Below are 22,511 nucleotides of genomic sequence, written 5' to 3' on the forward strand. Positions count from 1 at the left end.
TTTATTAGTTGGCTTTCTACTACTTTCTTTCATTTATGTAGTTCATCGACTTATGGGTTGTTATACAGTGGGTTATAATCCATTACCAGACTGCTAGCTGTCACTGTGTTCCTCACTGCCTCGAATACACATTTTAAAATATTCTGAATGTTAAAATTGGAAGTGTGCAGAAAACAATCCTGCTGTGTACTCTGAAGTCTCTCTCTCTGGCTGGCAGGAGCATGAACTATTTCCAGCCCCGTGAGAGCTCTGGGTTTTTTTGGCACACTACTTTTTATGTTTCTTCTCCAGTGTGGTGAAGTTTTACCAAATGTGTGCATGTATCATTAGTTAGTTAAAGAGTTAATTGGACCTCACTGTACATCTCTGAGCTCTGTGTAACTCACTCCTCTCTGATGTTCAGCCCTGTGTATTTAGTTCCCCGCTGCTGCCAAACTCTGACCATCGTTCCCTCCACTCAGTGAGATTTCTGGATGCTCCTTGGATTCCCTTTCCTTGCGTTGCAGTCTGCAAACTGCCTCTGAGCTTTCGCCTGGAGCCATTACTTGTCCTCTCTCAAGGATCACCATCCTGTGCTTCCTGTTGTCCAATGTCTGAAAGCCCTTGATTCCTGTATGATTTTTCCAGTGTCGTCGTAGTTTATAGTGGGAGGGCAGTTCCTATAGAGCAGGAGCCTTTATGGGTGGAACCCGCCTTTAGTATTTGAATTGTAACTGTATCATGCCAAATAAAACCAGTTATTATTTGGATGCTATTTGCCAAGTTATATTGAAATGTTCTGTGCTGTGACAATGTAGATGTAGGGTTTTCGGGGGGAAAGAGAGAAGGTTAGAAGTGCCCTTTTCAACTATTTTCCCTTTGGTTTCAAGTATGTTCATAGGAATTTTACGATATACCCAGTTCTAATTAAAATCTTTTTATTGTTTTAGATTAGGGCTCTATTTCTTGCCTACTTAGCTCATTTTTTGAGAGTTGATCAAAAAATTTTAATGCTATTAAGACAGTTGCTTTAATGTCAGTTACGACATTGATTTTGTTAAGTTCTTCATTGATTTCCATAGTAAAGTGGAGCTGGAAGGGACCCTAACTCAGGAAGTAGAATGGAAGTTTTTTTCCCCTGATGTAGTGTATGACATTTTTTAGTTTCTGGATCTGTTAACTGTGGAAGCAGGTTAAGTCTTTGCATTCCTTTTGCTTAATACCCTACTGATCTGAGTTTGTTAGGATTCCGCTGGACCTATTAAATATCTCTGAAAACGTGTTATTTGAAAACTAAAGAAGCTAAGACACTGAAGAAAGTCTGATATTGTACTTGAAGTAAGAAATATTGGCACCGGCGATGCTGAAAGCGTATCAGAGCAGTGGAAGCTTAGTGAGGGAGCAGGTGTAGCTTCCTCCCTCAATTGCACGTGCTCGTGGGACTCGTGGGGTGGGGTGAGGGGCACTAGGGTTGTGGTCTCTTGAAGGCTGAAAAGGTATTCTCAATCTTTTTTTGAAGACAGTAGAGAAGAAATCTCTCTCCTTTTCTCTACATTGGAAATCATACATTGTTGGCTCTGTACTAGTGAGAGACCTTTGGCAGTAAGATTTTAATGAAATCTATCTGGTGTTAGTGTAAAAAAGCAGAAGGCGGCTCTCACTGGAATGTGGCGTCCGCGTGCTCACTTGGAGGTACTTCAGAGGCTCTGCCGAGTTGTCTGTGGCGCTTACTACCTTTGGGAAAGGCCTCGTTTTCCTTTGTGGGTTTTGAATCTTTTCTCTGACCTAGTTTGAGTGTATAGGGTATCTTTAATTGATGATTTTTTAAAAAATGAATTCTGACGTTTAATTGCTAATGTAATATTAATTGTAGTCTGCTGAAAGTCTTTTTTCCTGTTTATATAGATTATAATTTTATATTTATTCATTGGATTTGCAGGTGATGGAGAGGTAATTGAACAAATTATAAGCCTACAAACTAATGATAATGGCGAACGAAGCCCAGAGTCCAGCGTTCTTGATGGAATGATAAGACAGTTGCAGCAGCAGCAAGATCAGAGAATGGGAGCAGGTCAGGATCCTGTTTCAAGTGGACTTCCAAATGGGGAGGAAACACCACGACGAGGTAATAAATAAATATATGAGATGTATTTTGCCTTAATATGGCTGAATCAAAATTGAAGAGTAAATCACCCCGTAAATCATGCAAATGTCTAACCACTGTGCTGCACACCTGAAACTCGTATAAAGTAATATTAAAAAACTGAAGTCTTGAAAATGTAAAAATAAAGAAATTGTAGCGTAAGTGAAGTCATCAAAAACTGTAAGCTGTGTATTTGTATAATTTAACAGTCTGGAGGTAGCTTTATTAGGTGTAAAGTTGTACTAACATGCGTATTTGATTTTCAGGTACTATGAAAGACCTCAAAACCTTTTTTGCTCTAAAATAGAGTATTTACATTAAAAAATGAGATAAAGAATATAGTGTTTCTCTTGAATTTGTAAGTTCTAAAAAACTGAATTGGGTTGAGCACTAATGTTTCTTACTGTGAATGAGGAGGCTTGGAGGGAATTTTCAGGGTGAAGTATTTGATATTGGAATGCAGTAGTAATTACATTAGTAGTGGAAATGATCTGGAGGAGACTGGTAATTGTTATGCAAATGAAACTCACCGTGGGGAAAAGTAAATGCCTATGGGAGATTAGAAAAGCTTTGAGAAGTCTTTCAAATGCCACAAAATTCCAGCAGTGCCACCAGAGTAATCCCCGCCTTGCCCCACCTTCACTGGGCACTCAAAGCCATAAATTTCAGTACCTCTCTTTCTGCCAAATGTTTCTGCTTGTCTGTTGGAGAATTTGCCTTTTTATGTAGACTCTTAATTTTTATTTTGTAATGGCAAAATAATTTATTTCACAAAAATCTACTTCGAACAAATTAATTTACAGCTAATGAAAGTATGTTTTTGTTTATAGAAAGAAACTTTAAAATATATTTGCCAAGTTTGCTTTATTTCCTGTCTTGGTGTCACTCAGTGCTGTCCTGCACAGTTTCTTCTGCTCCGTCTGCCCTGTCACTCTCGATCTCTTTTTCCTCTGATCTGCCACACACCTGGTCTTCAGATTTTTACTCGCAGTGACTGTTATACCTAGAAGTCCTAGTGATTCTCTTTAAAATCTGACTTTCAGTGTAGTGCTGTGCTTTAAGTTTTACTTCTTTTATGTTTCTAATTGTTTTGGATTCTAGGGTCACAGAATTGGGTCTGTCAATCCTGTGTTTATGATGTGCTATTATTGGTTCACACATTTGTTCTTTTGTTTTAAATCATGATAACTTACATCTATGTATGTGGTCCTCCTCTGTTTCCCTCTCCCAAGAAAATAGTTATTCCGAATCTAATGCTGGTCCTTTCTTTGCCTTTTTAAAATACGTTAGGAAATATATTCTTATATCTATTACTATAAAGCATTTTTTTTAAATCTTTATAAAAAGCTTGTTAGGTTGTATATATTCATTTGAGACTTAATTTTTTTACATTATATTTTTAAGATTGCTCCATCGTTGCATCAGATTAATTTTGACTATATTGTGTTTTACTCTGTTGTATGAATATATCTGATTTTACTCTCTCGATGGGATTTTGGGTAGTTTTGAGGTTTTGCTATTCAGGAACAGAAATGATATTAACTGTCTTGTTTGGGTCTCATATACATTTGAAAGAATTTCTCTTGAATATTAATTTAAGAATGGACTTGCTGGGTATAGATAGATTATGCCAAACTGATGTGTACGTTATAAACGTGTCTATATATTATGTGTGTATTATACATTATATACTGTAGTTATGTATATCTACATATTACCCAATGGTTATACAGTTCATACTCTCAGCAGCACACAAAGAGTGCTGTTAATTCACTTCTCTTGATTTTTGCTGTTCAAACAGGTGTCAAATGATAATGCAATCTTAATTTGAAATTTTAAAAAAGCACTAATGCAGTTGAATGCGTATGTTTTTTGGTCATGTTTCCTTTTCCTTTTTTCCTTCTTAGCTATTTATTTTATAGCGTATATCACATTTCTTACTATCTGAAGTTTTTCAGGTATTCTAGTTCCATATCGTTATGTATCCATATTGTCATATATCATTATGTGATTTTGGATTATGACCTCATCTTTGGGAGGAGAGTATCAGTGGAAATGACGTACAGCCAAAGTTGAGAGCTTTTCCTTCCAGAGTGGATTTTATAAAAGATTTCGTAAGGTATCCAAGGTTGTCACCAATCTGGGGCCTTTTTTCAGTAAAATATTTTGTTTAATCTATGATCTTATCTATTTAAGAAGTTTTATAAAACATTGAATAATTATCTGACAAATTGCCTTTACTGGAAAGGACAAAATGGCATAAAAATCAGGCTACGCCAAAGAGGTAGCCTCTGGATGCAGGATAATCTTGGTAGAAGATGGCATTGTCACATGCAGGTCCCGCAGAGATCAGTTTGCACTTTAATTACCGTCTTTGTAGTTTTTGGACTACATGAGTAATATAAATTTGAATCTCTAACTCAGGTGATATATAGGCCCATATTTCTGAATTTCCGTGGGGCAGTTTCCCTCACCCACACCCTCCTCCTAATCTGCATTCAGGCAGAGATTGACAGATTTTCTAGTTATCTCTTTATACCAGTAGGTGGATTAGAATTTTGTTTAGGGTGTAACTCTGCAAGGATTCTGTTTTTCCGGGGGCAATATAGGGTGGGGTGGGGGTTCCGTTTCTCATTTACAGCCAGGCACCTGCCTCGGCCCCAAGGCCTTTTCTCCCTTTTCCATGTGCGCTTTAAAACCCAAGCCCTTGAGTTGCTGGAGTGCACAGCTCTGTCTGGTTTCAGCTCATCATGTTTAATTTTGTGTCTTCTTAGTTTCTAGCCCAAGGTGATCTCCAGGTTCCATGATTCATTTAAAAGAGTATTTGTTATATTGTACAGGGCATTTCTAGGAGTCTGTGAAGGAAGTTAGTTGCTAGGACATAAAGACAGTGATCTTTATGTCTTCTCTGATAGTTAGATCTGTGTAGTGTTAGACAAATATTTCCTGTTAAAATGGTTATAAAAATTTTGTTTCTCTTGCAGAATCCAGTTTCTTTTATTTTCTCGGTTGCTTTTTCCTTGGGCTGGCTGAGCTTTAAAGGTCTTTAAAGCTGAATACAGACTTACTAAAAAAATTTTTGGTGAAGTTATGCTGTCTGTGGAATAAGACTATATCAGAACTAATATGAGGAATTAAGGCTTTTTCTCTTAAAGTTATACCATAAGGCTTTATTTCTTCCAGTGTTTTATTTTGAAAAAAATTAATTTTATAATAAAGTTTCAGGAATAATATGGATACCCATGTATTCTTTACCTAGGTTATTGTTTTGCTACCTTTCCTTTATCCCTTTCTGTGTACATGCGTAGTGTCTGTCTCTCTGTCTGTATCTCCGACGTGTTTTCTAAACCATTGTAGAGTAAATCGGAGACATTGTGACACTGTCCTTTAATGCTTCTTCCTGGATCTTCCAAGACAGGGACATTCTTTTATGAAATCATACTGTAGTGACCATAGTCAACAAACTTTGTGTTGATCCCAGTACTATCTAATGTGTAGTCCTAATTTCCCCAGTAGTCCAAACACTGTCCTTCATGGCTTTTTTTTTTTTTTTTTTTAAATTTTAGGATTTAATTGAGCCCTGCTTGTTGCATTTAATTATTATGCCTTTTAATCTATTTTTAAAGAGTTTAGGCCTGTTTCACAGAATTTCCCTCAATTTGAATTACGAGATGATCTCACGATCGGATTCAGGTGAAACATTCTGGGCAGGAACGCTGCACAGTGGTGGTGTGCTGCCCTTAGCGAGGCACAGACACACATGTGTTCTTCTGCATCTTCTTTCCCTTCACAGTATATTCTAGAAATCCTTCCATATCCATTCGCAGAGCTCTTCATCCTTTATAGCTTCATAGTACTCCACTGTGTGGAATAACCAGTCTTTGTTACTAAACAACTTATGGCCATTTAAGTTATTTCTCATACTTGCTATTACAGGTAATGTGATAAAAACCTGTGCATATGTTTTCTTCAGATTTTTGGAGAATTAATGCTGTGACTTGGGCAGTTAAATTTAGAATTTATTTTTAGATCTCAAATCAAATTATTTCTTAAATGTCAATATATTTTAACATAGATGTTTAATGCCATTTTTAGTAGGTGAAGTATAGTGTGTTGTGCAATGCAAATTTGTTCATTTGATTGGTAAGTAGAATGTGTACATAGAAGGCAGGAGTTGTGTTTACTCATGTGGATTTTACCCTAGGCAAGAAGAGCTGGCATAGCTTGAGTGCAATTTTATAGCCTATTGCAGAAAGGATATAGCCCCTCGTTTCTCTGTTGCATTGGTAGCAGGAGCCCCCCTCCATTCTGTGTTTTAAGAAAACAAGCACTTTGCCTGGCACTCCCTCCAACCCTGAGCCCCATCCTCCCTCCCACAGGCTGGTCTCCATGTTCAGTGACTTTCAGCTTGTGGGAGGCTGCCTTGCCTCCTGTGCCCACCTGATCTGCTCTGCTACCCACTCGCCCAGCTCCAGTTCAAGAGCTGCCAGCATTTCCCCACTTCACAGTTTTGTGAATTTTTATTTTAAATTCCACTCTTGGCAGCTGCTTGCCCGAGTGGCTTGGATTATCTCTCGAGGAGGTCACAGTTAAATGTCGTCACAGCTTTTGTTATAAAGCCGTCACAGTTTGAGAGTCTATTTTCAGTGCTACTTTTTCCAAAAAGACGTGTTCTCTTTGCAGTTTTGAAGGCAAGATGTTTAGGAATGCAGCTATAACGTTATAATATAAAATATTTGTAACTAACATATTTCAGAAAGTCTAGTGAAATGGAAATTAAGGTTAATAGTTAATGTTTGTCCTGAAGTCTACATTTTGATCTCAGTCGCATTGATTCTTTTTTTCCAGAGTCTTTCCAGTAGACCTTTATTTTTGGTTTGTATCTCAGAAGGAATGTATATGCTTATTATATGTTAAATGCATATTAGATTGAACTTTGTTTTGGAATCATTTCTTGACAATTTTTCCTTAGGTTTTAGAAGACTAAGCTTAGACATCCAGTCCCCTCCAAATATCGGTCTGCGTCGTAGTGGACAAGTTGAAGGGGTTCGTCAGATGCATCAGAACGCTCCCCGTAGTCAGATTGCTACCGAACGTGACCTGCAGGCTTGGAAGCGAAGAGTGGTTGTCCCAGAGGTACCACTAGGCGTATTTAGGTTTGTTTTAGGATATCTATTAATACTGTTTTTATCTATGAAAATATATCTATATGATTATTTACGTATCTTAATCCATTAGTGGTATAAATAATCATATAAATATATTTCAGTAATGAATTGGAACCTATTTTAATTGTGGTAAGAAAATGTCAAAATTCTTTTTTTACTATGGTAAATATTTTATAACCAGTCTTGTTTCATCTATAGCAGTGGTCCCCAATCTTTTTTTGGCTCCAGGGACACGTGCTCCTATAAGAATCTAATGCCTAAGGATCTGAGGCGGAGCTGAGGCGGTGATGCTAGCGCTGGGGAGCGGCTGCAGATACAGATGAAGCTTTGCTCACTGGCCTGCCGCTCACCTTCTGCTGTGCAGCCCGGTTCCTAACAGGCCATAGACCGGTTTCTGTCCATGGCCCGGAGGTTGGGGACCCCTGATCTATACAGACACCCACTTTTCTCTTTTCGGTATTGTTTTGAAAACAGTCCTAGACATAATATCATTTTGTCTAAAAGTATGTCAGTATATATTTCTAAAACATGAGGAATTGTATTAAAACATAAGTACAATGCCATTATTATACCTTAAGAAAACAAACAGTTCTTCGGTAGAACCAAATATGTAGTCAGTGTTTAAATTTCCAATTGTTTCAAATGTCATAGATGTTTTTACTACTTTTGTAAGACTTATTCATCAGTGGTAATTTGTTAGAAGGCAGAGACAATCTGTTTTCTTTTTGTGATGCTAGCAGGTGTTGATGCTCATTGCTTAGATTCATTAATTCTTTAGGGATTATAAAATAGTGATATTTCAACTCTATAAAGTCTTTATTATCTTGAATACTTCTGAAAAAGAAATTGACCCAAATCTAATATTTGATTATCCAGTAGTAAAGTTTTTATATAAAAGACATGATAGATGTTGGATTATTTTGTTTTATTTGCCTTCAAAAGAAAAGATTTATTCCCTGTCATCTTCCAGCAATGTCCCAATTTGTATGTTTGTGGCTTTCACTGTATAAATCATGCTGTTGTGATGTAGCTTATTTCTAATGCTACTTATTTCTATTTAAAGTGTCCTATCTCTGGCCAGGAGAAGTCTCTTCAAGTTGGCTCCTGAGTCCTTTCAAAATGACCATAGTAGCCTTTCATAGCATTCTTGCCGTTAGGCATGGCCGAGTGTTTGTTACTGGTTTATCTTGTAAATTTCTTGAACTAGACCTGGCATTAATCTTTTCTCCTAAGCAGCTCTATTTTTTAGTGGGAAATGACATTTCATAATTAAAGTTTGGATAGTAGGGTCTTCCTTGCTACTGAGTTGTAATATAGTGATTTCTGAGTTATTTGAAATGGAGGCCACAAATACTGGTTTTCACTAATATCTAAAATCTTTCAGTGTTCTGTCCTGTTTGTGTCACATAACTAATACCTCGAGGATAATTTTGTTGAAAGTGTTTCCTTCATGTGTTTAGCCAGAAGAATTTTAGTGATTGGTGGAGTAATATTGGATAATACTTATAAATTGTACAGTGAATTTGAGAGTATTTACACAATAAAATAGTAAAAAGCAAGATCTGGAATTGGGATGAGAAATACAGAAAATCATTATATGTATGTAGAATGCTGTAATTAAGCCTTAAAATTGTGTCTGAGTAGTATGGTCATCAGAACTGAAAGTGTTATTTTGGGATACTTTTTGTGTTCAAACCAAGAGAAGCAAACAGGTTTCAGGAGTGAAAGACCTGAAGAATAGTTCCTTAAACAAGCATTTGTTCTCTTAACGTGGAAGAAGATGAAGTAGTTTAAGGCTGTAATCAGAGTTCTCCAGTTAATCGGGGACACAGATTTCTTTGTTTCTCATCCCCATCTTGGAGTGTGGCTTTCTGTCTTAAATTAAGGTCTACTCAAAGTCCAAGATAGCTGGTCTTTATATAATAGCCATTGCATTATCTGTAACTGATGGAGGCTGAGATTTAGGCCAGAAGAGGGAAAAAAGGCAGACAACAAAAAGGACTTTTCTAGTTGAGGGAAGTTCATTTAAGCAGCCTTAATGATCCCACATGACATTTCTGTTTACAACTCATTGATTAGAATGTCGTCCTAGGGCTGTACTGAGCTCCAGAGGAGGCTAGCTGATAGTTTCTGTTAAGGGTAATAAGAGCTTAGGTAAAAAATGAGATTCTGTTTCTAAAGAAGGAAGGAAGAATGGATTTTATGAGTCGGCTAGCTGTCGGCCATGAAATAATCGTCCCAAAGAAGAGCATTGTTCTTTCTGTTGCTATATTCTAAAATAATACATAAGAGCTTATGAAGGAGATGCTGAGTAACGTAATAGCAGTCAGTGGCCTTGACAACATTCCTTATAGTGCGGAGCAGTGGCATGCTCCCCAACTGTTTGTTAGTGTCAGTTGGTTAGGATCAAGAGAAACTGAAGTTAGTTTTCTAATATAAAAGTAATGTGTATCCATTGTGAAAAATTTAGGTAATAGATAAAAGTGTGAGAATATAAATGACCCTGCTGTGCAGAAGGACGAGCGCACAGTGCTGCTTCCCCGTAGAGGGATTCTGTCGGGGTCTAGGCTTGTTATGTTTTGTCTTAATCCAGTAATAGCAGAAATTCTGTTCATTCTAAAGGAATGAATTGCATGTACATTCTGTGATCTTTTGTAATATCTCTTTTGTTAGCTGAGTGATGTTAGCGATTTGTTAGGCATGGAATTGCACACAGTTGAAGGTGGTACTTCTGTAGGCCTAGAGTGTTCCTTTGCTTTATTATTGATTGAGAATGTATTGTATGTAGTGTTTCATTGTCAAAGGGGTAGCATACAGGTAGAGGGTAGGAATTTCATGTGGCTGCGAGCGAAAAACCTCATGTAGTTTCTTAAATATACATAAAAGTGGTGAAACTGACCATTTGTGAAGGATCGAGTCTGATTTAGAATTCCCCTGTGGATAGAATAATATTCCACTGTAATCTGAACATGAGTTGCTGATGAACCTTTCTAAGGAAATCAGTTTTTGCCCTTATAACATTTGCGCTTGTAGTCATTTGAGTGTCCAGTTACATCTTTGGAACATGGCCAAGATACCAGTTGTGAAACTTCTCCATTGAGTATTTAAAGTAAACAAAAAAAACCCCCGCAAAGCCATGTGTTTTCAGTAATGTTCAAATTGGAGAGAAATGGCATTCAGTCAGTTGAATTTTCTAACCATGAAGAAGGAAAATAATGATTAGTACCGTCCTCATGGTGGGTGGTCCCTTGCTTTGAAATTGGTCACAGTAACATAATTTTTCTTTTGTATCATGTAAATAAAATGGAGGTGACTAGAAGAACTGGTAACATTGCTATTCTGGTTTTCTACAAATTACAAAACATACAGTTTTAATAGTTTGAAGGAGGACTTTTTTTTTAGAGAAAGGCATTGCAATCTTGAAAAATTATAGGGACATTTTGAGCAGCTAATTTTAAAGATCCTGTTCAAGTTGTCCTAATAGGGCCAATAAAAATACAAACGAGTAACCATTTCTGTGTAAAACATGAGAAATAGGACTTTCTAGCTGCTGCCGAGATTTTATTTATATTAAATTTCTAACAAGTACAGTTTGACTTAAGCTTTGTTATAACTTTAGGAATTTCCTACATTTAGAGTATATAAGCTTATTCTTAGAATCATAATGACTAATTTTTCCTGTTAATTTACTTATTCTCAGTTCAGTAACTAATGTTAACTGGATATTTAAATTTGTAGGAAGTTGGAACACTTCAGAATAGAGAAAGGTGAAGAGGAAAGAAATCTTTATATAATTGGAAGAAAAAGAAAGACTCTCCAGCTCTCACAAAAGGTAACCAAAATTGTATTTTCTTAGGAATAAGAAAATTAGAAATTAAACTGACATTTTATAGTTTTCTTTTTATCAGTAAGAATATTAGTACTATTCACGTGAAGTGGAAAAATATATCTTGCTTAAAGACATTTTTGGGATTTAAAATAGAAGGCTTAAGTTTGTATAGCTGTTTGAAAACGTGAGGAAAGTATCCTAATGCCTAAAAGTGCTAATGGATTCTAGTAAAGTATGGTCTGTTGACCACTCAGGTCGAGAACTAGAACATGACCAGCCCACTAAAAGCATTTTGTGCCCATTCCCAATTACTGTATCTCTCCTTTTTCCCACACGTAACTGTCTTACTTCTAAAACTGTTGGTTAGCTTTGTCAGTTTATGAAGTTTATCCAAATCATGCATTTATTAAAAAACAAAACAAAACAAAGAACTTAGATGTTACAATGGTTTGTAACTCCAAATGTAAGAAAATCTTACTCCTTGTTTAATTTCCCTGCTTGGATTTTCTTGAACATCTCATGAACAGCATTAACATTGAGTTCATGGACGATGCACAAAATGGCTGTACGATCAGTGCTGTGAGACTAGTGAAAATGGTTGTGTGTTTGCAGGATTTTCTCAATTGATCACTCAGAAATTATCGTGAGAGGATGACCTGTGCATGTCTGGCTGCCATCAGCTAACTTGTTTAAGCTTGTTGCACAGTGCTTTTGTATGTAATTTGGGGTTTGAGAATTAAATAAAAATAGTCTTTATCTTACTATTTAATTTAAAAGTGATTCGACTCATTATTGTACGTCAAATACTGAAAAGAAAAAATGTCTATCTGAATGAATGAATATCTCTGGTCTTAGGATATTTTCTCATGAAAAAATTTTTTGAGTTAAAATTACTAAAATAATTTTAAAGGAGTTAATACATTTTTCCAGTTGCTTTACTTTTTCTGGAATAAATTTAAAAATTGGATTACATTGCTGTTATATATTCACAGCCTTCTAATTTGAACATGTAATTTGATATATTACAGTCAAATTACATTAAAATTATTGGAGAAATAATTACAAAGTTAAACGCGAAGAGCTTTAAAAATTTCAGTTGAAGTTTTATCAAAAATTTTAGTATTCTTAATCCCATATTGAATAAAAAGGCTTTTTTAAAAAAAAGCTTTATACTTAATCTTTTTATGTACAAAACACAGATACACTGTATACAGTATAATTTTAGTAATTGATGCCATGTGGTGTCAGAATGATTGCACTCCTTCCTACCTTTGGTGAGGTATGTGTTAAAATATTACTGTGTAGATTTCTCTGTGTCTGTCTGTGTTTTATGTGGTTTAAAGCTGTTATTTGGCATGTGCAGATTTAGAATTTCCCTTTTCCTCCTGAATCGAACCTTTTATCATTATAAATTTCACCGCTTGATTCTGCGAATTATTTTCTGTTAATACAACTGTGCTAGTGTTAGCTTTCTTTTGGCTAGTGTTTGCGTAGTCTGTGTTTTCATCCTTTTTTCTCTTCTTCTGAGGCTCCAGTTATGTGTATGTTAGACTTGAACCGTTGATTGCGTTTTGTTTCTTAGGCTGTCTTCTGATGTTCCGACTTACAGTTCAGTTCATTAGTTCTCTTGAGCTATGTTTAATCTGCTGCTAAACTTCTCGTGCTTTTAGTTTGTTACTGTATTTTTCAGTTTAGAATTTTCGTTTGGGTCTTTTTTTAGAGTTCAGTTATCTACCTAAGTTCTCATTTTAATTTCTTGAAGATTAATTATCAGCCATAGTTATTTTAAAAAAACCACATTTGGTAATTTCATTATTTCATCATCTTTCTCCTAGCACGGGGAATTTGTTTCCATCCCCTGTTGATTTTTTTTTTTCCCCTCATTTTTTACAATCACATTTTCCTTATTGCCTGTATTTTTGATTGAATATTAAGTGCTAGAGATGATTTGAAGCCTAGGATGATTTTTCTCCTCCAGAGAGGATTTAAATGTGCTTCTGGTAAGCTGCCAGGGCCACTGTCAAGCCTGTACTTTCTCAATCTAAACAAGGATGGGCCTTAGTGCCTTGGCATTACTATTCATCTTCTGTTTACCTAGAGATCTAGGTTTTAGCCCTTTGAGCGAATAGCCAAAGCCTGGGGTGTTCTCTTACACACAGGAGGCTCTGAATTGCAATTTTCCTTTGCCTAACTCATGAGTTTAGCCTGTCATTTTTTTGGTTACCTGCTAATCAACCTTTCAGCTTCCTCTTCTAGAGCGAGGAAGGTTTCTTTTTAATTATTTGTCTTTTTTATTATTTATCTTTTCTCTGTCTTGGTCCTGTAATTCTTCATAGCCTTGTTAGGTGTATAATTCCCTCAGATAGTTTTTTTAAAAATATATTTTGGACAGATTTTCTTGTTCTTAGTGGTAGTTTTGATCCACCATTTATGTAAGACGTATTTGTACAATCAGTCATGAAACTCATTAATACGAGTTTTTTGCTTTAACGAAAATCAGTGCTGACATTAATGAAAGTGTGGTTCATTGTAATATGTTGAAATGATAATATACACCATTGATTATCAAATAAGGCACCAATGTCCAAATTTATTTGTATATTCAAGGAATATGTGCTTTTATTAAATGATTCCACATGTGACTGGTGTTTGAGGAATATAGCCTGCCCATGCACCCCCCGTTTTTAAAAGAGTTCAATCTAGCTATTTTGTTTGGCCAATTTTTAAAGATAATTTTATTATTTTGTTTTGATACAAATGACATTTTAAAAATTCAAGCAGAATTAAAAAGTACTGACAACAAATCATCCCGGAAAATAACTAGGATTAGGTTAGTATTTGAGGATTATTTAAGATATTTATGCCTGTGAACACACATAGTGATACATTTCTTGGGCTTGTTTACTGCATTATAATATTTTTACTTCTAAGATATATATTTTTAGAGTGATACACTTCTTGAGTTATTGTTATTTCATTCATGGTATACCGATTAAAATTTTGTTTGAAAAATACCTTTCTAATGTGTGTCTAACTTAGGCATGTTTTCTAAGTATCTTAAAAGTAAAAATACCAACGTTGATTTAACAACAGATGGCAAAAATCTGACTATTTAAAGAATATTTATTTACTTATTTATTTACCCACTCCTACAGCACCTGGTCTTCCTAGGTGGTCTCCCATCCAAGTACTAACCAGGCCCCATGGAATATTTTATTTTTTAAACTATTATTATTTTTCGTATTAAATCTTTTTAGGAATTTGATAGAATGCCCGTTTTGTTGAAGATTGTACTTATTTAAGCGTTGCTATTCATCTGCACGTTTCTTTATGTTGGCAGTCTGACTTGGTGGTTTCGATGTCCCAGTCTCGGCAGAGGACGTGTAGGCGTAAATACCCAAGTTACGGTAGAAGAAATCTTGGACAGATCGAGTTATCTTCTGGAAACGAATCTTCAAGCTCTATAAGACATGTGAGTTTTATAACTTTAAAATCTTGAATAATGTCTTACTTTGAATCTACCCTGAAATTATGTGAAAATATTGTTCTGTAGAGGTTAAGATGAAATTTTATTTTGAATTTTGACAAATATTTTGAACAGCTTTGTAGAGGTACTCACTATAAAAGTGTATCACTCAGTGGTTTTAGTGTATTAACAAATAGACTAGTTTGTTATCGTTACTATTTAATTTCATAATACTTTCATTGCCTCTAGAGTGAAACTCTGAGCCCATTCTTGCCTAGTTCTCCCTCCCATCCCATCGCATCCCATCCCATCCTGCCCCTGGCAGTCACTATTGTACTTTCTGTCTCTCTGGATTTGCCTGTTCGGGGCATTTCACATGAATGGAATCATACCATATGGTGCTGTGACTGGCTCTTTTCACTTAGGGTAATGTTTTCAGGGCCGATCCATGTGTAGCATATATCAGTACTTCTTTCTTTTTCGCTGCCCCATGTATGAATATACCACATTTTGTTTATTCACTCATCAGCTGATGGACATTTACATTTTTCCACCTTTTGGTTATTACGAATAATGCTGCTTATTAACACTCGTGCACAGGTGTTTGGACACGTTTTCAGTTCATTTGGGTATATATCTAGTAGTCAGTTTGCTAGGTCATATGGTGACCCTGTGTTTGACCTGTTGAGGATTTGCCAGACTGTTTTCCAAAGCGGCTGCACTATTTTATATCCCCATCTGTATTTTATGAGGGTTCCAGTTTCTCCACATCTTTGTCAAACAATGCTTGTTATTGTCCTTTTGTGTTTTAGCTGTCCTAGTGGGTTTGAAGTGGTGTCTCACTCTAGTTTAGATTTGCATTTTCCTAGTAACTGATGGTGCTGAACATGTTTTCATGTGGTTGTTTTCTATTTGTATATCTTTGGAGAAATTTCTATGTAAATCTGTTGTCCATTTTTCAGTTTGCTTGTTCTTTAATTGCTGTAAGAATTCTTTGTGTCCTTTGTATTTTCTCTCATTCAGTGGGTTGTCTTTTCACTTTTTTGATGGTTTCCTCTGAAGCACAAAAGTTTTACTTTTGATGAAGTCCAGTATTTTTTCCTTAGTTGCTTGTGTTTTTGCGTCATAACTGAGTCTTTGCCTTAACCCCTTTACTTTCAATAATCATATGTAAATTACTGGTCTTTATTTTGATTTTTCTTGGGAAACCAATATTTTTGGTAGAGTATTTAAAAATTTACATTAGAATGTTAAAATTTTCTAATTCAGTAATGTTTTGAGGATTGAAATGTTTCATATGGATGAATAATTCATTTTATTGCTTTTATAAAGAAATTGGACCATATCCTGTTGTCGGTGGAAATGTGTCTGCCATTTTCACATTAAGATGCTTTATTTTAGGTCTGTACAGTATACATATGTTATTATGTTAGGGAAATATCAGTGCTTATTTTCTTAAGTGTTGTTTTTGAAAAATCAGGAATAAGTATAGATGTTTTTCCTTTTTAAATGATCAATGGTATTAATTTTATGATTCTTTTTGTATCTGTTAACTTGGTATGTTTTCAATTAACAGGGAACTTTTAAACTAATTCATACATAGATGATGTAGAAGGTTAAATCCTTTGACCTTCTAAAGTAAACCGTAGTTCTGTGTTGTAGTAGTTTGTTTTACCTCATAGTGGTACCAAGTCATTCTCCTGTATTGTTGCAGAGGTAGGGAGATGGGTGTGTCTGTTTGTTGGTTCTATTCTGTTTTGATTTAGAAAGCTCTGATAGTAGAAAAAGTATGGGCTTTAGAGTTAGCTTAATTTCTCATTGCAGTTCTTAAACTTAGTCTCCTGTGACCCCAAGCATATTACTTTACATTTCTTAGCCTTGTATTTCCCTATTTACAAGGAGGTAGCAGTGGACAGGTAGGGACTTGGGAGAAAATACAAAACTCATAGGAAAGTTAGGTCCAAGTTTTGTGGGGTTTGATGCTTGTAGAGATTAGAGACTTTCTTTAAGAAAAAGTTACAGCTAGGCACAGGGCCTCAGGAGGCAAGTTAAATGGAAAGACTCTGAAACTTGTTTCATTAGCTTTATGTTAATACTGTCTCTGTTTACAAAGGTAGGTGTTTTAAGAATGAATTGAGATAATATATCTAAAACATTTCACAGAGTTCCTGGTTTCCAAATAGTAGTTTAAGTTTCTTTTATTACTGTGACTTTAAGGCCATTTTGAGTTTAAAAGCAGATTCCATTCATTAGGTCTAGAGTGATAGGCCCAGGGGTCTATACTACTGGAATAGCACTGGGCCCCCATTTTGAGAAATAGTTTTGGGAATATGTTGACCTCGCATTTTTCCTTTTCAAATAAGTAAACAAAGGTAGAGCCTTGAGAGTTGGTCTTTTGAGTTTTGGTTCTCAGTAGCATTTTCATTATCCATTATTAACGTACCTAATTTATGTGGCTGTAGAGGAAAAGGTCATGTCTCAATATAGAAGTACACCTGCCTAGTATCCAGGACTGGAACTTACAGTAGACTGTAGCTGTTCGGGTTGTGGGATTAGATAGTTGTTTGTTCCTATCTTTTCTCTTTATTGACTTAAAAAACGTACATAGTTTCAGAGCAGGTTTAGGTTTACAGAAAAATTGCACAGTAAGTACAAGTTCTGGCTTGCACAGCCTTTCATATTACTAATATCTTGAATTAGTGTGGTACATTTGCTACAGCTGATGAGGCGATTTTTATACATTGTCATCAGTTGAATTCCATAGTTTATGTTAGGGATCACTCTGTGTTTTGCAGTTCTGTGGGTTTTGACAGAATGCATAATGTTATGTATCTACCAAAACAATATTTTACAGAAAAGTTTCACTGCCCTAAAAAATCCTTCTACTGTATACATACCTAATCATCCCATCCTCCCTCCTCCTGATCCACTGGCAGCCACTGATCTTTTTAATGTTTCCATAGTTTTGACTTTTCCAGAATGTTATATACTTGGATCATACTGTATGTAACCTTTTCAGATTGGTTGCTTTTCTAGTAATATAACTTTGTTTCCTCTATGTCATTTCGTGGCTCCACAGTTCATTTCTTTTTTGTGCTAAATAATACTCCATTGTCTAGATTTATCATAGTTTATCCATTCACCTACTGAAGGGCATCTTGGTTGCTTCCAAGTTTTGACAATTATGAATAAAGCTGCTGTAACCGTCCCTGTGCAGGTCATCATTTTTTCAGTACATTTGGTTAAATACCAAAGAGCGTGATTATTGGATCATGGAAGTCTATGTTTAGCTTTGTAAGACACTGCCAAACTGACATCCAAAGCGGCTGTCTACCGTTTTCCATTCCCATCAACAATGAATGTGAGTTCTTGTTGCTCCATATCTTAAGATGTCAGTTCTTGGAGATTTGGTGAAGGGAGTCAAAAGGTATAAACTTCCAGTTATTTATAAAATAAGTCACAGGGATGTAATGAAGAGCATGGTGACTATAGTTAATAATACTGTATTGCATGTTTGAAAGTTGTTATGAGAGTAATCATAAAAGTTCTTATCACAAGAAAAAAAGTTCTGTATCTGTGTGTAGTGACAGATCTTAACTAAACTTGACGATTATTTTAAACATATACAAATCTCAAATCATATTGTACACTTGAAACTAATATAATATTATATGTTAATTATACTTCAATAAAGAAGTCATTTCTTCCTAACTTCATTTACAGGTTCAACACAATCCCAGTCAGAATACTAGCAAGGTAATTTTGTGGATATTGACAGTGATTCTAGAGTTTATACGGAGAGGAAAAAGACCCAGAGTAGCTACCCGAATACTGAAGAACAACAAAGCTGAAGGACTGACACTACCTGACATTAAGATTTACTGTAAATCTACAGTTTTTAAAACACTGATACTGGTGAAAGAATAGACAAATAGACCAATGGAACAGAATAGGGAACTCAGAAATAGGCCCATACAAATCTAGTCAATTAATTTTTGACAAAGGAGCAAGGACAACTCAGTGGACAAAGCATAGCCTTTCAACAAATGGTTTTGGAACAACCGGATATCCATATGCAAAAAAAAAAAAAAATCCAAGCACAGACTTAAAAAAAAAATTAACTAAAAACAGATCATAAACTTAATGTAAAACACAAAACTATAAAATTTCTAGAAGATAACATATAATGAAATCTAAGTGACCTTGGACGTGATGATGACTTTTTAGGTACAATACCAAAAGCACGATCCGTTAAAGAAAAACTTGACAAGTTGGACTTCATTGAAATTTAAAATCTACTGCTCTGGGAAAGAGACTGTTACAAGAATGAAAAGACAAGCCACAGACTGGGAGAACATATCTGTAAAACAAACCTGAGAAAGGGCTCATATTCAGAATATACCACGCATTCTTCTTTTTTTTTTTTAAGGCGAAGCAACCCTTGGTTGACCCCTTATTTTTTTATTTTTTATGCCTACAGCACTTGGTCTTCCTTGGTGTTCTCCCATCCAAGGACTAACCAGGCCCAACCCTGCTTAGCTTCTGAGATCAGACGGGATCGGGCTTGTTCAGGGTGGCATGCCCGTAGACCCCTGAATTCTTAAAAACTTAGTAAGAAAACAACTCAATTAAAAAATTGGAAAAGAGCTAACAGACAGCTTGTCAAAGAATACTCAGATAACAAGTAAACGTGAAAACATTCTTGCCATCATATCATGTCAGGGAATTGAAAGTAAAATGATGATGAGCTACCACTACACACCTGTTAACAGTGGCTAGAGTCCAAAACACAGACCATTTACATTGACTTTTTATTAACGTCACTCGGGGAGTGGCCCGTTGAGTGGCCCGTTGTGTCATTTCTTTTGTTAATGGGAGTAGTGTTACATCTCACAAATATTCTCTGTTGCCTTGTGCTTCGATAAGAAAAAAGAGGTCGTAAGACTTTTTTTAAGAAGTTTATCTAATTTTATTACCCGATTATCATACTTCTGAGATAACTGTTGTTTTTCTTGACTTCTGTTATTTATCCTCATAGCTAAAATTTTATTTTTCCTCTCTCACAAATCAGGAGACGTCCTGCGATCAGAGTGAAGGTTCTTGTTCTTCTGAAGAAGAGGAATGGAAAAGTGATAGAAGGAGTGAAAGTGATAGTGAAAGTTCAAGGTATCTGTTTTTAATTGTTCCGATCTTTTAAGCATTTTAGTATTTGCTTTGGATGGAACTGTACTTCATGGCATTCAAGATGCAAGATCTTGCAGCTATGGAACAATTAACATTGAGTTTTTAATACATTTAAAAGGAGAAGAAAAATGGATTAACAGCGATTTCTAAGGAAAATACTTTGGATATTTTTATTTAACTGTAAACATTAGAGCCAGCAGTATAAAATACGTGTACTCAAAATATCAATTTAGTCTTGGGCTGCATTCATAAACAGCAATATCCAAAGTACGTGTGGTAAAACCATCGTTATATTCATTACTAGTTATGTTTTGATATCCACATTTCATGGCACCAAGATGTTAACATCCATTCTTCATCTTGGCAAATGTCAACTTGGTCTATTTGGTGTGGCTATGCGTTTCTTGGTCTTAGTGTATTCACTGATGGTTTGTCATGCCAGTAAAGTCTTCTAGTCTATTCCTGAGCCTTTTCCAATATGGTGGGGATACTACTTATTGTTCTGCATGAACTCTGTTTTTATAATGACACTTCATTTTTGAAAAGGGGAACCTTTAGTTGGCTCTAGATGTTGTCTTTTGTGCAGTCTCATCTATGTTATACTTAAAAAAAATTTCTCAGGCTTCCATTGTTTTCTAATTTCCAATGTCCGCAATGGTTTCTCTCTTTCTTGCTCATGATCTTTGGTCATTTTGGTATTTGTTGGTAGAGAAGGCAGATTGTTCAAATTGAATCTTCCTGGGATCATTCTTTCCTCATCTCTCCTTCTCTCTCATCTTAAGGTTATATGATTAATTTTATGATTAAGGGCTTAAAATTTTAAATATTTTCCTTTTTTAGTGATTCTTCATCGAGATACTCTGATTGGACAGCCGATGCAGGCATCAATTTGCAGCCTCCTTTACGAACGTCATCTCGTCGACGAATTACCCGATTTTGCAGTAGTTCAGAGGATGAAATGTCTACTGAGAATTTATCTCCTCCAAAAAGGAGACGAAAGAGAAAGAAAGAAAATAAGCCTAAGAAAGAGGTAGGAAATGTATATCTTTAAAATAACATCTATCTACAGTTTTATAGAGGCATTTCTGTCTGTATTCAGAAATTGGAAATCTTTGGGAAATTGGATGCTTTATTTTTATGTTGACATTGTTATGTCATCGGGAGTCAAATGTAAAATGCGAACTTATTTTTGGAAAAGATACTTTATTATTAAAACTTCTCTTTCTAATCTGCTTTGAGCTAGACTTGGGACTCAAGTCTTTGTGAATCTGAAACTTAAAGAGAGAGCTCTGTTTTGCTCAGAATCCCACCGTAAATCTTTTCTCCTGTTAATATCAACACCAGAGGTCGACTTCGAGGCATTTTAAGGCACTTTCTTTTCGTTTTGTCTGTTATCGTCGTTTCCTATTTTCATTTGATACGTTCTGTTTTTCTCCTAATTGTAACATCCCTATTCCTTATACGTACAGCGTGTGTGCTCCTATTGTGCAGATAGCTGTCGTTCTTTAAAGATGCTGTGTCTTCGTATTAGTTATCTACTGCTGTGTAACTTATCACCCTGAAATTTAGCTGCTTAAAACAGCAAACACATATCATTTCACGTTTCGATGGTCAGGAGTTTGGGAGCTGATTTGCCAGATGATTTTGCTCATGAGGTTGCAGTAATCATGGTGGCGGGGGCTGGATGATCTTTGAAGCTTATTCATGTGGTAGCTGGCTGGTGGCCTCAGTTCCTCATCTCATGAGCTTCTCCATAGGGCTTCTTGAGTGTCTTCATGACATGGTAGCTGACTTTTCCGCCAGAGCAAGTAATCCAAAAGTGTAAGCAGGGGGTAAGTCCTGATGCCTTTTATGACCTAGTCTTAGAAGTCACGCATTGTCACTTTCGCTTTATTCTACTTGTTAGAAGCAAGTCGAGCACATCCTCAAGTGCAGGAGACTCTGGAGAGGACACCTATCAAAGAATTTGTGGTCTTATTTTAAATCACCAGTCTTAAAAACCTCTTTATCAGGAGGAGAATTCTCCGTGATGATTATTCTGTGCTGAAATTAAGAATGGCAGAGCAGGTGTGTCGAAGAGGATTTAGGTTGGAAATTAGCCCCCTGCTACAGGATGTGAAGTGTTATGAGGAATCTATTAGAAATTCAGGACACACTAGGAAAATGCCAGGTAGATTTACTTGCAAACAAGTGGTTTGTTCCTGTGCACATTAAGGAACCAAATATGAATGCTGTTTAGGAACTAATTATTAGGTGACGTGCCAATAGTCATTCCGCATGGTGAAGCTTCTTTTGTTTTCAGTCAGAGTGCATACTGCTCCTTTCTGTCCCGCTGAACTTTACTCTCTTCCCCTGGGCAGAATTTGAGGAGGATGACTCCATCAGAGCTTGCAGATATGGAACATTTATATGAATTTCATCCTCCAGTTTGGATAACCGACACCACACTTCGCAAGTCTCCTTTTGTTCCTCAAATGGGTGATGAGGTGAGAGTAATACAATTTAGAAACATGAATACGGATCATAAAACAAAATTAATATCACTCTTAAGTTTTTATTTTTTAAAATTTCTAAATGTATACTTACCTTTTGTAGGTAATATATTTTCGGCAAGGTCATGAAGCTTATATTGAGGCTGTCAGAAGAAATAATATTTATGAACTGAATCCTAATAAGGAGCCATGGAGAAAAATGGATCTTAGGGTAAGATGATGGTATAATTAAACATTTAGCACATATATA

The 22,511-nt window shown here is 35.8% G+C and overlaps 1 protein-coding gene and 1 pseudogene across 1 annotated transcript in view; one reads left to right on the plus strand and one right to left on the minus strand.

Moving 5' to 3' along the window:
- Positions 1-22,511, plus strand: part of BRWD1 (bromodomain and WD repeat domain containing 1) — a gene marked incomplete at its 5' end in the record, with an annotated part of 92,562 nt that overhangs the window by 32,865 nt on the left and 37,186 nt on the right. The window contains 8 exons of the mRNA XM_015593081.2: positions 1,919-2,104; positions 7,095-7,278; positions 11,029-11,122; positions 14,460-14,591; positions 19,657-19,751; positions 20,610-20,799; positions 22,130-22,255; positions 22,365-22,472. Coding sequence (XP_015448567.2) covers positions 1,919-2,104; positions 7,095-7,278; positions 11,029-11,122; positions 14,460-14,591; positions 19,657-19,751; positions 20,610-20,799; positions 22,130-22,255; positions 22,365-22,472 — 1,115 coding nt within the window. The remainder of the gene's footprint in view (positions 1-1,918; positions 2,105-7,094; positions 7,279-11,028; positions 11,123-14,459; positions 14,592-19,656; positions 19,752-20,609; positions 20,800-22,129; positions 22,256-22,364; positions 22,473-22,511) is intronic.
- On the minus strand, positions 19,057-19,175 carry LOC112483815 (annotated as a pseudogene).

Source organism: Pteropus alecto, unplaced genomic scaffold (genome assembly GCF_000325575.1).
Source record: "Pteropus alecto unplaced genomic scaffold, ASM32557v1 scaffold97, whole genome shotgun sequence".
In the NCBI taxonomy this organism is placed as follows: domain Eukaryota; kingdom Metazoa; phylum Chordata; class Mammalia; order Chiroptera; family Pteropodidae; genus Pteropus; species Pteropus alecto.